Here is a 15,268-nt window from a genome sequence, read left to right on the forward strand (position 1 = left end):
AAGTCAACAACGGAAGCCAGTAGAGTTCATATCAAAATAATGGAGGATGAACAGATCTGTGTAATTGCAGAGAGATAAATGACTTTTTATTAGTTTTATGGAATGCTAAATCTCATATTTTGGCATTTATAAGGTTATAATTGAATCATGCTGTTTTTTGGAGACAAATTACTAGTTTAATGTTTACTTATGAGAGATGTGATGCCAAGAGGCGAGCAAGATTACAGTATTCATCAGATTGAAGGTGATGATGAAATGGAAATTATACACATTTGCCAATTGGTACTTTAGAGATGCGTTATCGGAAGCCAAACTGCTAGACTTGTACTTACAGTGTGTGTAACTTTGGCAAGAACTGAAATGCTGATCTGCCAACAAACTGAATAGGATTTTCGTAGAAATTACTGAAAAGAGAAGAAAAATACATCTTTTTTTTGGAAATCAGAAAATTCATTCAAAACTACTGTTCAGTTTTGACAAGGCTATATTTACATTCTTTTAGCAATGAATGTTTTTAAGCATTAATAAATTACACGGTGCCATATCCTAATGAAATCTTCGTTAATAAAATTTAATATATAATATAACTGTTATATAACTGTGAGATATAACTGTTCCTTGTACCTTATGGTAATAGGGTTGACAATGTTACACTTCATTTAGCGATTATAAGGTAGGAAATGGTTATTTTAAAATATTATTTTAAGAATTTAATGCTGACAGTAATACTCACATGGTCTGCAGAAGTGGGTTCCCCACAAATGCTCTCTCGGGAATGGCCTCAATGTTGTTGTTATGGAACCCCCTGTAAGACGCACAGAGAGTGAGAATACGGCCATCTGCACATTTGAACACAATCCACTATGGGATGAAGAAATCCAGCGATCAAGACCAGCTTTGCAGAGTGCTTTTGCTAACTGCATCTGTTCCGTATATGCTATAAATTGTAGCGCTGATGTGCTATTAGGAGTGGCCGCGAATTCAACTACTGAAACAGCTTATAATTCATCATCATCTGCCGTCACCGTGAATATAACATGCTAAAGTTAATTTATGGCACACACGTTGCCAGCCAATTGTAATCTGAAAATTCTAAACAGTCTAAAATAATTACGCGTGTAAAATAAACAAGGTTATAAGGGTGCCTTTTTGGGTGCTGAACATGAATTTATCACCTTGGACAATCAACAGTACAGTTGAATTGTATCTCAAACTCTTCCATAAGCACACGTGTGAGCCATTTGGTTGCGTCAATTCACATTCGCCCATGTAAACATCTTTTGTATCTTACAGAAACACCTGACAGGAGGCTGTCCCGCAGGCAAAAAAAACACTTTAGGATACTTGAGAAGGAAGGACTTAAACACTCATCTCCCAAGCATCTGCTTTTTTTCAGGAGACTTGTGCTTGAGAACCACATTCTAGGGACTAAGCGGGATTTACAAGGAGCACGAGGCCAGGCCAAGCGGTCCACTTTAAAGGAAGCACACTGACGCATGTATGCTGGGTAAGTTAGTCTCGGTTACTTACAGTTCCTGAAGCTTGGCGAGTGTACGAATGCCCACGGGGAACTCCTGAAGGTCATTGAAGTTCAATTCCCTAGAGAAAGCAGACCAACCATAAGAGCAGGGGAACACTGAGAAACACAAGCTTAGAGAAAAGATCTTATGAAAAGATTTACACAACTTTTATGACTTGAGAAGCATAGCTATGTGTATTATTTTATGTTGCGTCTTGCATAAGGCCTTTCAAACATCAATTAGCTGTCTTGTCACATATTAGCCCAACTGTTTTGACATTTTAATTTAATCTTTCATTCTATGTGTCTGTAATATAAGCAAACACTTAAGAACTGTGGTTCCAATCAGTCAAAATCCCCCTCAGTGACTTTGTGGGTTTTCCATGTTGGTCGTTCCTTGGAGACCAAGACAGCTGTTCTAAGCTAATCTAATGTGACTTGACCTCGCCTCTGCATACATTATTTTTGTTGTATGCATTTCATTAGCCTTCTAGGAAACCTGCGTCCAAAAACCGTGCTTGAACCAAAACATGGGCGGTTGCTAAGGGCGAGTGGCCTTTACACGCAGGTGCAAGAACAATGTGTTTATGGCCATAGTTTGCATGTTGTTTTCCTTGGATCTCAACGTTCCTTTTCATCTCCAATTCTTTTGGAGTTTTTCAGAGAATAATTATTGGAAAAATCCTATAATTAAACAATTTTTTTTTTTTTTTCACAAACCCTCTCTTTTGCCAAGTTAAGGCGACTGGACAGCATTAATATGTGCCTTTGGCCCTGTATCTCCTGCTGAAGGCCCAGGTCTTAGTCATATCATCCGCTCCCCACAGTTACAAAACCCAACACTGAATGTGTCTCTTCATACCCATAATTATATGTCTTAGCCCTTTGTGTTAAGTGTATGCTTTCAAAAAAGTTCAAATGTTTATATATTTTAGTCTTTATTATCTTTTTTTAAGGGGAAAAACGTTTCTGGCAGGTGGCCAGCGCGTTTGAAGTGTGCTTGTTGAATAAGGGTGGACCTGCATTGGCTGCCATCCAGAATGGGCGAAGCACTTGCTTAATACCAATGTGTGTGTGAGTGTACGTGTGTGTGTCTATATGTGCATGAGTGTGTCTGGTTTGCACAAGAGTGTTAAAGTGAACTGAACTTGGCGTAAGTTTGAGGTAAAAAGAAAAACTGTTTAAAGAGATTGTTGACATATGACAAATTCGCTAAAAGCTAAAGTCATTCCTGCACCATTAGTGTTGCCAACAAAACTGCAAAAATAATGCATTTTCAAACATAGTCCAACACAAAGATAGCCTCGCCCCAAACTTGTGCCATTGGTTGAAGGGCTTACTTCTACACTCTTAAAAATAAAGGTTTCCAAAAGGGGGATTTCACCCAGATGCCATAAAAAAATAAAAATAAAATATTGTTCCCCGAAGAACCTTTCAGTGAACAATTCTTAAAAGAACGGTTGTTTCATAAAGTAAAAAAAAAGAAAAAAAAAAAAAGAAAACTAATAGTTCAAAGCACCTATTTCCACTATGAAGGTTGCATGGAGCCGTCGGTGCCAATAAAGAATCTTTATTTTGAAACGCAGCACTATTAAACAACATGAGCAATTTAGATTATATGAATGTGAATGAACAGTTAGATTGCTCACTTCTAATAAGTGATGTAAGTGTTTAAGCAATTTCCATCAAACACTGCGTGGAAATCCACTCACACTTGCAGCATATAAATTGGGCTGCATATTCGAGACTGGGAACACGCTGCTGTGGGCGAGCCGTGCCATGTGGTTCTGCCATGTCTACATCCTGGTTTTGTTTAGAACATCCGTCAGTCTTGTTTGGAGACATTACTTTGATATGGCAGAGAAAAGGAATGCCTTTCATTTCCTGGGAAGACCTCATTGTTTAGAATGGGAGCTGTCAGTTTCCTCGATTTACAATTCGTCAAACCACGCAGAAGTTTGTTTGAAAGCTAAATCAGCAGGCATCATAACAAAACAACACTGCGGTGGCCACTTTGTCTGATGGTTGCGAATGCGTTTTCAGAGATAATTACAGTGATGGGGATTATAGTAGCATCGATAAAAAGATGTTCACTGTCCCACGAAAAGATGTCGGAGACCTCCTGAAGAAGGCAAATATGTTTCCCTCTGTTGTTTCAGGAAGCACATCAATTCCCAAACACACGTGCAGCTGACCTGAGACAGCTGGTGTGTCATGTTACATATAAGAATATTTGCTTGAGGAAGATTAGATTCTTGCTTAGCCATCATTTTAATGGTAATTAATATGTCATTCAATACGCAACATGAATGCATATTACAATCTCTGGGAGCTTTTTTTCATTAGTGTGGTATTTTAATTGTACTGCATACAAGCTTTATACTTTATGCTAAGTACTAATAAATTACTTATTAATGTTTTACTATACTATACATACTATACATGTTTACTATACATTTAATGTATATAGGACTCAAACTTTATCCCTTAAATAAATGTTTTTCAAAGTTTATTTTGATTGCGTACTCCCCTCAGACAGATATATATTTTTAGAAGTCATATTGAAATATTTTGTTAAATTATTATTCTATTATATGTAATATATTTTAGTAGAATATTTTTTTCTTATTTAACAAAGCAAGAAACTTGCTTTGGCACATCCTGATTGAGAATCCCTTTCCTTCTGTATCGTAACTAATTTTCTATCACTCTACCTTGTACAAATTTCAAAAGCTTAAAACTAGTGTGACAAAAATGTTCTCCATGTTCTCTATTTTACTTCAAATCTTCTTCCAAAAGACAAATTTATCAAGCCACACAATTGTAACAGGAGTTTCTCAGCCATTGCTGTCAAATGAAGAGTTCAGTTCAGTGTGTACAATTCTCAAGGTTGAAATCCTTCTGGTAATCAGGAAATCGTCATTTTTAGCACTTCAGCAGGCTGTTAAAAAGCAGGTGTGAACCTCTCGGTGTTCTGGAGACCACCATGACTTCAGCATATGCTTATTCCTTCAAAGCCGAACTTTCATAGCATGCTCATTACATACATTAGTCTTTCATACATTACATTACAAATATGCATTGTCTCTGGTTCGTAAGCCCCTTTCAAAATGTCTCATGAATTGTATTAGCATTTCTAGCGTATTTATTTTGGGCTTATTTAACATTTGATTAAGTCTACCATGTTCAGTAACGTTTAAGTTATTTAGACTGAATTCCAGCTGAGAATGTGCGCTATTGTTCAGCTATGATATGAACATTTTAGTCAGTAGCCATAAATCATGACTTTTTAACTACATTCATTTGTTCATACTCGTATATAAATATACAATTTATTATGTTATTAGATGCAGAATATCAAGTAAAATGCAGACCATCATTACATTTCCCACTCAGTTTAATGACCTTATGATGAATATATGTAGCTGTGGGACAAAGGGAAGTGTATTGTGTAGCTTGTAATACCAACATCGGCCAGATGATAACCAAAACCCCGAAGGTCCCCTTAAAATCACTGTATAGTTTCCACACTGCTTACACATATACAGTTGAATAGAACACTAAAGAAACCACCCAACACTGAAGTCATTGTCAGGATATTATCGTTTCTATTGAAAGTCTGCCATACTTTAATAAGAGGTTGTTAGTGTTTTTAGAAAAACAAGGTTCTGCAATTAATATGTTCGTATCTCAACGGCGGAAGCACTTTGTAAAGAATGATCTGTTTATAGTTAATACAAAGCTGAACCACTGAACATAAGTAGAGACTGGCTAGTTGGCTACTAATTTTGATTTATATTTATAGACGCAGCCCCTTCCATAATGATTCTGCAAGGACACCGAAATCAAATAACAGATCAGGGTTTGTTTGGATTAAAACCAGGAAATGCTTTCATGTTTTTTATCTTTCATTAAGGGACTACCTTACTTACAGAGTCTCGAGGCTGTGCAGTCCCTCAAAGCAGTTCTGTCCGAGGGTCCGTATCATGTTGTTATGAAGATGCCTAAACATAAAAACAATCATTAGTAATATAATAAACAACCCTTGGAATGACACCTGCCTGGCCTTGTCCATTGCTTCAAATAAACGTAAACCAGTGGAGGATGATATATAAAAATAAACAAGACTATCATTCCACCGCTTTGTAATTAAATTAGTTTAAGATTCTTATGGTGTCCTGCCAAACCAAGGCATGTGTTCCAACTTCCTATTTCCTGGTTTCCTGTCCTCACACTTAGTCAAAAAGAACATGGTCCTGGATTAAGAGTTAGAGTAAAGTTTAAGGTTGGGGTTAGGGGCTTTAAGAACATTCCTAATTTCTCTTCTGATTGAAGGGACTGGATAAATTTTGCGGTAAGCTACTAGGCATGTTGACCCAGAAACACCTCCTACTTGGATTATTCCTGTTGTGTGAAAGTAGATACTTACAGCACAACCAGGTTGGATAGGTTCCTGAAGGCATAGTCTGGGATGTGAGTGATGCGGTTTAGAGCAAGGGTCATAGCCTGGAGCGAGGAGAGGTCGTTGAGGGCTCTTACTGGGATCTCTGTCAGGGCATTGTCATCAAGCCACAAGTGTCGCAGGGACCTCATACCCGAGAGGGTCCTTGCTGGCACCTCCACAATCAGGTTGGCATCCAGACGCCTGTTTTTATGAGAATGAACAGTAGCAGACTTTTATTCTTGTAGACAGTTTATGTATGGAGTAGAAATTTAGGAGAAAATGCAGTCAGGCATGTTAAACCAGGATCCCAGGTGGTTTCAACTTTAACCTCAAATATGTGCATTGATTGATTGTCAAATTAGCAGGAGATTAGCTGAAGGAAGTGTTATCAAGACACTGTACACTACCCACCCTCCATAAACATATGCTTGATGTTCTCCACTGATGCCCGACCTGGTGGGACTCCAGTCCCCAGTGTTTGTGTCCCTGTCAGTGACTCCTTTTCCAAGCAGTGTCCTGTCATGGAATCTTACCTCTTTCATTTCATTCATCAAACTGCCACACCTTACATAGGTGCATAAAAAGGATGAACAAAGGAGCCACCAAATGTGGATAAACAGAAAGAGATACTGTGCTGTGGTCTGCGGTCACAACATTTCTGCTTTGACGATATCACTATTAAAGGATAATTTTGTTGCCTTTTTGTTTCTATCTTTTGTTGTTCTGGTGTTAGGTTTGGCACCACTATCTGAGTGATTTAGTTCCCCCCCCAAGTGATTTATATGCAAGGGTTTTATGAAGCTATCTTTAGTTACTCCAGCATGGACTTGTTTAATGAGAGTTTTGGCATGGTCGCCACTCTGAATGTTTGATGAAACATTGGGAGCCCACAGGTGGAGTGCTATGCTTTGTGGGTTTTTAATTTTTTTAATTTAAAGCTTTTGGTGAGAGGGTGCTAAATCACAACAAGTGTGTTTCAGAGGATAAAGTAAAAAGTTGTGCAATCACAGACCAGGCATACAAGGGCTGCAGATGCAAAGATTCCACTCTCGATCCAACCACATGAAGGCATTTTAAAAATTGGCCATTTCTCTTTCCATTTTCCTTGCACTCATATGGTGTAATAAAGCACCGATTGATAATTTGATGACTTTGCGGCATGGTGACTTGATTTCATTAAAGCCACCAAGCAATTGTTGCTTCACACCGACTGGAAGGCTTTAAAATGCTATTGAACCGTTTTTCTCTCTTATTTTTGGAAATTAAACAAAGAAACTGAGCTGAAGATAAAAAAATAAAAAAAAACCTTCAGGAGGTTGATAGAAATAATTGAAAGTGTTATTTCACAAATCCAACACCCCCCCCCCCCCCACCACTCCAATTTCTTTGCAAGGCTGTTGTTTTTCTCAGACCTTAGGTCCTTTGGCACTGCCGGTACTTTTTCATAGTACCAGAACTAATTGTGGAAATGGAAGCATAAGCGGAAGTTCTACTAGCAAGACTAAATGGCACACCACATTCTATGGTCTAAACCAATCGGATCTCAACACGAGGTATATAAAAATGCACAACTTGCATGTCATTTCTTAAGTACTGTACATTTAGTTCTGGAACAAAAGTGGTGCCCTAGTGACATCTCCAGGACCAAGATGAATGTCCTCCCTATGTCAAAAAGTTAAGCCTTTGATCTAATGAATGTTGCCCCCAGGATTGAATGGATCAGGGGTGTGCTGAACATCAGTGATCAGTGAGTCATGATGTATGATAGCAGCAGAGCACATTGAGTTAGCTGCAAGGACTTCCCCTACATTTTTCCCCATGACCTTTCACACACATTCATTTTACACTGGCCTCTCATCATGTCCCCTCTGGCCTCCTCAACCCTGAGGGTAATGCATGAAGAGCATCGATAGAAGAGGATCTTGAACCCAAAATACAATGCCATTTGGCTTGGAAAAACTCCCTTTCTTCTCAGGCTATATTTCCATGCTTTGCAACTCTGCTAGGTTTAGCACCAATGTCTTGATGATTACTCTTAAGACTTGAAACGGCATGTGCAAACATTGCTTTTACGGTCTCTTTTGTGTGGAATTTTATTGTAGGCATCATATGATCAAGGGGGTATGGCATTGCCTCTGATTTAAGAAAGGTGAGTGTTGTTGCTCAGCTTTTACTGGATCTTTATCAGATCTTTCTTTGATAGACTAAATCCTGGAAGGTTGGTCTTGACATCAAAGGATGCTCTGTGCTGAGTGTAGCAAGTATAGCCTACAGTCCTAAACTCTAGTAAAGAAACAAAGATGAGTTTCATCACCAATCCTCTGTCCTGCCCCAACTCATCTTCTCTCTGTCTACATCGGGCGCCAGTGGACTTCAAACCTTATAGCCCCCCAAGTGATTAACCGATCCCCATCTTATCATTACCCTAAATTACATGTTTGTTGAGAACTAAATGCCTTTCTACTCCTGTGGGAACTCAGGATAGAGCACCTAGCCGAATCACTACAAATTCTTTGTTATGGGGGATTGAAAGTGAGCGTAAGTTGGCTGGACGAATGCCAGAGTATCTGCCTCACTACAGGGAGGGCCTGGACACAGTCTATGCACGTCTGGAGCCTCTTCTGGAACCAGGCATGACTTCCATGTGGAAAAAACTCTGTTGGTGGCAAAATAATTAAATTTGTATGCCATGACTCTAATGAAAACATCCTCACAAAGGTAGAAGGAAATGAGCACATGGATATTTATGTGGAATTATTCATTTGGGAAAAAAGTGGGTGTGCGCATCCACTCTGGGATTCTGACTGGCATTGGGAATAATTGAAAGGAGTGGAGGGGTGGATGTGAGTGGAGTAGATAGACAAGGCCAGACAAAATACCAGACAATATTTAGATTCTGACCTTTTCATGGGGAGCCTGTTAGGAAGGGGGGCGTGATTCAGATTAGGAAGGAAACGTTGGACATAAGGGAAGAGGGAAGAGTAACTGATGGAAAATGTGTCTCTTCACAGCTCATTGAATCTCCCAGCGCTCACTCAGGAGCCATTGCAAAGTGTCTGGTGGTTACTTAATGGGTTACAGATGCGCCAACAGCCCTCTTTTTCACCATTCTGTTATTAAATGTGATGTTGTCATGTTTTGTCTTCATCAAGAAGAGTGGCCTCTGGAATATCATATTAGTCTCTGTTGTGAGTTAGCCTTTAGCTAATAGCTCTCAGAGAACAGGTATAAACCCAGACTCACTGAATACATTTTCAAAATGTGATCACTGAATTGCACAGACCACACCAAAACTACTATGAGTTTTGAATCTTTTTCACGACCAAGAGTTTAAAAAAGAAGAAAATCCACAACAAAAAGTATATTTGGTCTCACTATTATACAGCCAAAGAACACCTGTTTTACCACTACCATGTGTGTCCTAAATTGCAAACTTGATCCTCCCTGGTGGGGAGTTCTTTAATGAAGGGCCTAATGGTCCTAATAGGCATATAAATAACTGGCTTTCCTGCATCAACTCTTTTAGAGATAAATGCCAAGAGTTACCTCATGACTAGATTGCATTGTGGACCAAATAACCCTACTGCTAGAGAGCTTATCTGATAGATGGGTGCTAAATCATTTATTGTGTTACTGTGCTTATGTTGTGCTTATGATGTTATATTTGATACATAATTCATGATAATGTAAATGTTTCTGGATGAACATTTTTCCTTCTAATTTAGACTTCTTTTTTTGGATGATGGAAGCATTTCTAAGTAGAATAACATTTCACAGGAGACCAATCACTGAATCAAGTGAATCCATTTTATTCCAGCTGTTAAGCTTAAAGCTGTGGTCACAAGCAAGAGGTCTACACTTGGCAGGTCGACCTATCCAATGTTGCTTTAATGTACACCATTGTTTCATGTAAATCTCTAACAGCCCAAGTTTGCTTTTGATAACTTGAACTATGTGATACTTACAGAGAGAGTAAATTGGGTAATTCCCACGGGTCTTCACTGGGCAATCTCTCTAACTGGTTATTCTGCAACATCCTGTAAAGATACGGTAAATTAAAATTAGAAATATAATTAATTTAGCTTTGGTTAGTATTACATAATAAATATTTTGAAACACAATGTGATTATAATAAAATGAATAATAAAAACAATATTATCTCAGTGGCAACGGGTGACCCTCTCTTTGTATTAATTAAATGTTTTAAAAAATGTTCCATTACTCAGTTCCATATATGTTTGATGGGTGGTATGGTTGAGCAATAAAGCCATGTTGATATTAATAGAGCATGTCAGTATGGCTCTTGGGAAAAAAATGTTGTCCAGCTTACTGCTGATGAGGTTACCTGTCGGATCAGTCAGGAGATATGATTTCAGGTACTGTGTGATGCACTTTTCAGTGGACAAAACCAGAACATGGGAGGGGCAGAGAGACTGAACAAGACAAAACAGAATGAGGGGGGAAACTGCCTGGGTGGGCCACTGAGGTCATGCTCATAGGACTCATTGAATTAAAAAAACATAGAAACAGGAAGTGGTAGAACAATGACACTAAGATCTTTGAACAAAGCAAATTATTCCAATGTTAGAGCACGCGGCCACAGATGTTGAGATTTAATTACAAGGCAGACAGCTTTATCACGTCCAATCAAATGAAACTCCTGACACTGACCACGCAGCAGAGAATTGCTAATGTTTGAAGGAATAATTACACCTTTTAGTGGGCAGGATGGCCTTATCAAGGAAATCACGGCTCCACCATAGCCATCAAGACTTAAAATGTCTAGCAGTCGTGATATGATGCTGTGAACAAACCTAAATTATTTTGTCATTCGATTGCCACAAAGTATGTATTCATTCCCCCCTGTACTTTTAGTTTTGCATGGCATTGCCATATTTTTAACTAATATATGTTTTTATATGTGATATTTTAGTTATGTTTTTCTTGCAGTTTTAAGTTTTTGTTTATATTCTTTGGCATTTACACGTGATTCTGATTCATTGAAAACTGAACATTAGATAAAACATCAGAAGGTCGGGTACTCGGGCCTCAGACAAATTTGGTTGTTGAATAAGATATAATAGAGCACATAAAGCAAACAGAGAAATATGTAACTATTGTTAGACCCAACCCAATCCCTTTTTGTCTACATTGGCCACTGAAATAAGATCTCTGACAATGATGTGCATTATCTTGTTTTCAAAACAAACTAAAAACATATTCATATATTAAACTGAACTAAATTAAAATAGTTGTCATTTTCTTACTAAAATGTAAATCTAGCAACAGTTAAAGAAAACGTGTTCAATTATTTTTAATTACTGGAAAGGTATATTATGAAGAAATGAATATGATAGTTTTTTTTTTTTTTTTTTTTATGAGTCAATAAAAGGATTTGACGTGGCAGGGCAATTTTCTTGAGGTGTGTAACCAAATAAATAAAAATAAAAAATAAAAATCAGAGTCACTGGGCTGTTGAATGACAATATTGGGGTAATTTTCTAAATCTTCCAGGAAAACATAGAAAGGTGCATATAATCCTATGTGGAAATTCTGAGATGTATGTTGGCCTGAATGAAGTTGTTCCATCCCTGGCCTTTGTCTGTCCTGTTCCATTCCATCATATGGGTTTAAGACAGCCCATAAAATAAAAATCTGTCAATAAACCATCAGCAAACACCCAGACATAAAGAACAGCTCACTGACCATTCACCACAGAGCAAAAACCTGAATCATCACCTGTCAGAGTTTCTGTTCCTAATTTTGCAGTAAATGACACTGCAACAAAAGTATTTTTCGGAATGAATCACTCTGAATTATATTTTCCATAGAAGCTTTAACAGAAACAAAAACGCTCTCGCTCTTTCTGTCTTTCATTACTTACAGGACTTTGAGGTTGTAGAGGCCTTGGAGCACTGGGCCAGGGATGTGTCTCAGGTGATTGCCCGAAAGTCTCCTGTGGAAGGACAAAATAAGTGCTTTGGTTCATTTGCTGTCCGACACATTGATGACTATAACAGAGAGAAGAGAATCTGGTGAATTCATAAAGACGAGTATGCATGCATGTGCATTAAAGAGCTCATGGTGGAAACAAAAGTGAGAGATCTCCTTGGACGCAAGAACCACAGCAGCTGGGGTTCAGATCTCTTTGGCCGCTGGTCTTGTACAGAAATCTCTCTCTTGTATGGTCTCCAAACACATCAACACTTTTTGAAAGAGGAGCCAAGATATGAATGCGCTCTAAGCTCCTTTTGCCTCCCGTGGCAACAAGTCATAGTACAACTGAATTTACAATGGTTAGAGTTGCTACTAAAGTGGAAAATGTACTCTATGGTATATTGTTAGACCTTGGTATATGTATATGTATATGTGTATATGTGTATACTTGGTATATGGTATATGTGTATACTAAAATGAAAAATTGTGTTGCTTAAAGAAGAATACAATGTAGTCAGAGTGCATAATGTCACCGGATGCCAAACAGACAATCTCCAACATTATGCATTCAGTGCCAAAATTGGGCTATAGGCCCCAAATCCAATTATAGTTATTTCAACAAATCATCCAAATCGTCAATCATCATTTCAGTTGACCCCTATAAAAATCACTGTATAATGTGCAAACAGCTGCAGCCAGGCAGAGCATCATTGCTGATACCTCTGAAAGTACTCGAAACATGGGAAAGACGTTCCCAGAAAGAGTGAGAGCAAATATCAACCAGCTGTAGGCTCACTCATCTTGACTAATCAATTTGTTTATCAAACAAACCACTTAAGAGTCCGTGCCTGTTTTTGGGTGGCAGAGTTCGAGGAAAGTCTGTCGAAGCCTCACAAGGAGTCCTGACAAGCTAAACAGGACCACCCATACCTCCTTACTGCTTTGCCTCAAAGTTGCTCCATCCTGCCGGAGTGTCCTCAATCTCCTCTTGTACTCCAAATGGCTCTTTTTGTGTGACGAGATGAAAGTTTTGAGAATTGCTGCCAATGTTTAACATGTAAGTCAGCTTAGCTAATGTGATGGGTGCGACATGTCTGGCAAAGCAACCACCGTGTTGTATATAGGCACATTGAGGGCCACATGAGCCCAGGAAGAAGAACGACATAACCCAGGATTGGGTCTCTATCAAGGTCTGACAGATCACACTCCTTTATGCGCTCACACACACACTACCATCTTCCACCATTGAGCCATGAAGTCTCTGAGGTTTTTAATGGCTATCACTTCATGTTGTGCCAGACCACACTCCCATCCGTCAACTCTATTTCTGGTAAGACCGTGTGCCGCCACTCTTTCACAAACATTTGTCTTGCATAGGGCAAGAGACATAAAGCAGGGAGATGGAGGGGCTGGGGAAAGCAAAAATAAAAGTGTCAGATTTGGAAGCTGTGAAGCTTAGCGGTTCACCCCGTGTAAATAGGCCAGTGATGGTTTCAAATGAATGTCGGATGAGGTTTCATGGAACGTACCACAGCAAGCTGTTCTGCTGAAAGCTCATGCCAGCTCCGCGGTCAGCCTTTATCCCTCGATATAATTCAGTCATGTATCTAAACACTGGAGCTTTCTGCTCTATGTATTTTCTCACATCACAGACAAACATGGCTTTAATGCTAATTTTCTTAAGGCACCTGTGCCAACATACTGTATATTCTTCAAATGATGAGTGTATTGTTATGGATATTTGGAATGTTTGTAAAGTCTTCAGAATTGAATCTGGCCATGGGAAACAAAATGGGATTTCTTTAATATCTCAATGCAATTACATTTTGATGCATTGTATACACAGAAACACAAATCCAGAAGGATGTCGTCACTCAGTGGAAGGTATTTACAAAATAGAATTTCATTTCTGTATATGAAAAGCATTGAAGTGTAACTGCATTCTGTCATTAAATGCTGCATTTAGTATCATGTAATCCATTCCTTACACAACATTAATCAGGTTACAGTTGCAGACCCAGACTTTCTCACTAGAGCAGTGGTTTCTGATCCTCCTCCTGGAAGGACATTGCCCTACAGACTTTAGCTCAAACTTGCCTCAACACACCTGTCTGGAAATTTTGAATACCTGACCTCTACAGGACAACTGCTCTCCAAGAGCACGACTGGACACCCCTGCACTAGAAATTGCAATGTGGACTTCTGTTTGATATTGGTCTTTGCTTCACTTGGCTGGTGTGAAAATGGTCTTCTGAACAGTGGTGTGTTCTAGCAAATCACAAACTTAAGTTACTTGGAAAATTGGTCTGGTTTGATTCATGTGGACCCTGGCAATATTAGCAGTCAATACGAACACAGTCCATGTTAAATTGCATCTGTGAGCCTCTGTTGCAGAGGAAGCCGAACCTGCTCCTGGAGGTCCACCATCCTGCCTCTGTCAGTTCCAACCCTACTACAACACACCTGTCCGTTATCATCAAGTAATCCTGAACACCTTTATTAGGTTCAGCTGTGTTTGTTTAGGGTTGGAGCTGAACTCTGCTGGTTGGCTACCGATGCTTTGTCAATAGCATGGACACATTTTAGGAATAGAATTTTCTCTGTGCAGATTGTCTCAGAATAAAATGCCTTTGGAGAATGAAACCGTGTGGCATCTTCGTGTCCTGAGTTGTTAACTGATATTGCTCATTGTAGAAGTCGCATTGATGATTTGGGTAGATGCTGGGGATCTACTACTACACCAGGAGTCGCCAGCGTTGGTCCCGGAGAGTCACACCCCTTGTCCAAATACCCACATTTGCAGTCTTTGCACTTGACCACTTGATTACTTCCATGATGTATTTCCTGTATTTGATCCAAGTGTTCAAGTGAGCATGAAGACACAAGTCTGTGTTGAACTTTTCATTCCCTGATGGGACACACTTTTAGTATTATAAAAATGCAAGTGTTTACAAAGCTTTATTTTTATTTTCAATGCTTTGCAATTTTTTTGCATCTACTTCTAAATGTCAGTTTAGGAGTCCATGTAATTTAATTTAGTGGTGCTTATAATTAAGTGATAAAAAAGCAGTTGCAAATGTTGTACAAAACAGTTATCACCACTACTCATTTGCACCAATAAAACACACCAACTTTTATATGATATCTAACTATATTAATATTTAACATACATATCCACTAACACTTTACAAGGTTAATTAGTTAACTACTTTAGTTGAAATGAACTAAGAATAAACAATATTCTACAGCATTTATTGATCTAAGTTAATGTTATTTCAACATTTACTAATGCATTATTAAAATCTAACATTAGTTTAATTAACATGAACTAACAATGAACGACTGTATTTTCTTCCATTAAATATTGG

At 38.6% G+C, this 15,268-nt stretch overlaps 1 protein-coding gene across 1 annotated transcript in view; it reads right to left on the reverse strand.

The window, feature by feature from the left end:
* Positions 1-15,268, reverse strand: part of LOC113094054 (leucine-rich repeat-containing G-protein coupled receptor 6-like) — a 45,497-nt gene that overhangs the window by 9,927 nt on the left and 20,302 nt on the right. The window contains exons 2-8 of the mRNA XM_026259695.1: positions 11,848-11,919; positions 9,929-10,000; positions 5,949-6,164; positions 5,452-5,523; positions 1,531-1,599; positions 734-805; positions 333-404 (exon numbers count right to left, since the gene is read on the reverse strand). Coding sequence (XP_026115480.1) covers positions 333-404; positions 734-805; positions 1,531-1,599; positions 5,452-5,523; positions 5,949-6,164; positions 9,929-10,000; positions 11,848-11,919 — 645 coding nt within the window. The remainder of the gene's footprint in view (positions 1-332; positions 405-733; positions 806-1,530; positions 1,600-5,451; positions 5,524-5,948; positions 6,165-9,928; positions 10,001-11,847; positions 11,920-15,268) is intronic.

This window comes from Carassius auratus, unplaced genomic scaffold (assembly GCF_003368295.1).
Source record: "Carassius auratus strain Wakin unplaced genomic scaffold, ASM336829v1 scaf_tig00215236, whole genome shotgun sequence".
In the NCBI taxonomy this organism is placed as follows: Eukaryota; Metazoa; Chordata; class Actinopteri; order Cypriniformes; family Cyprinidae; genus Carassius; species Carassius auratus.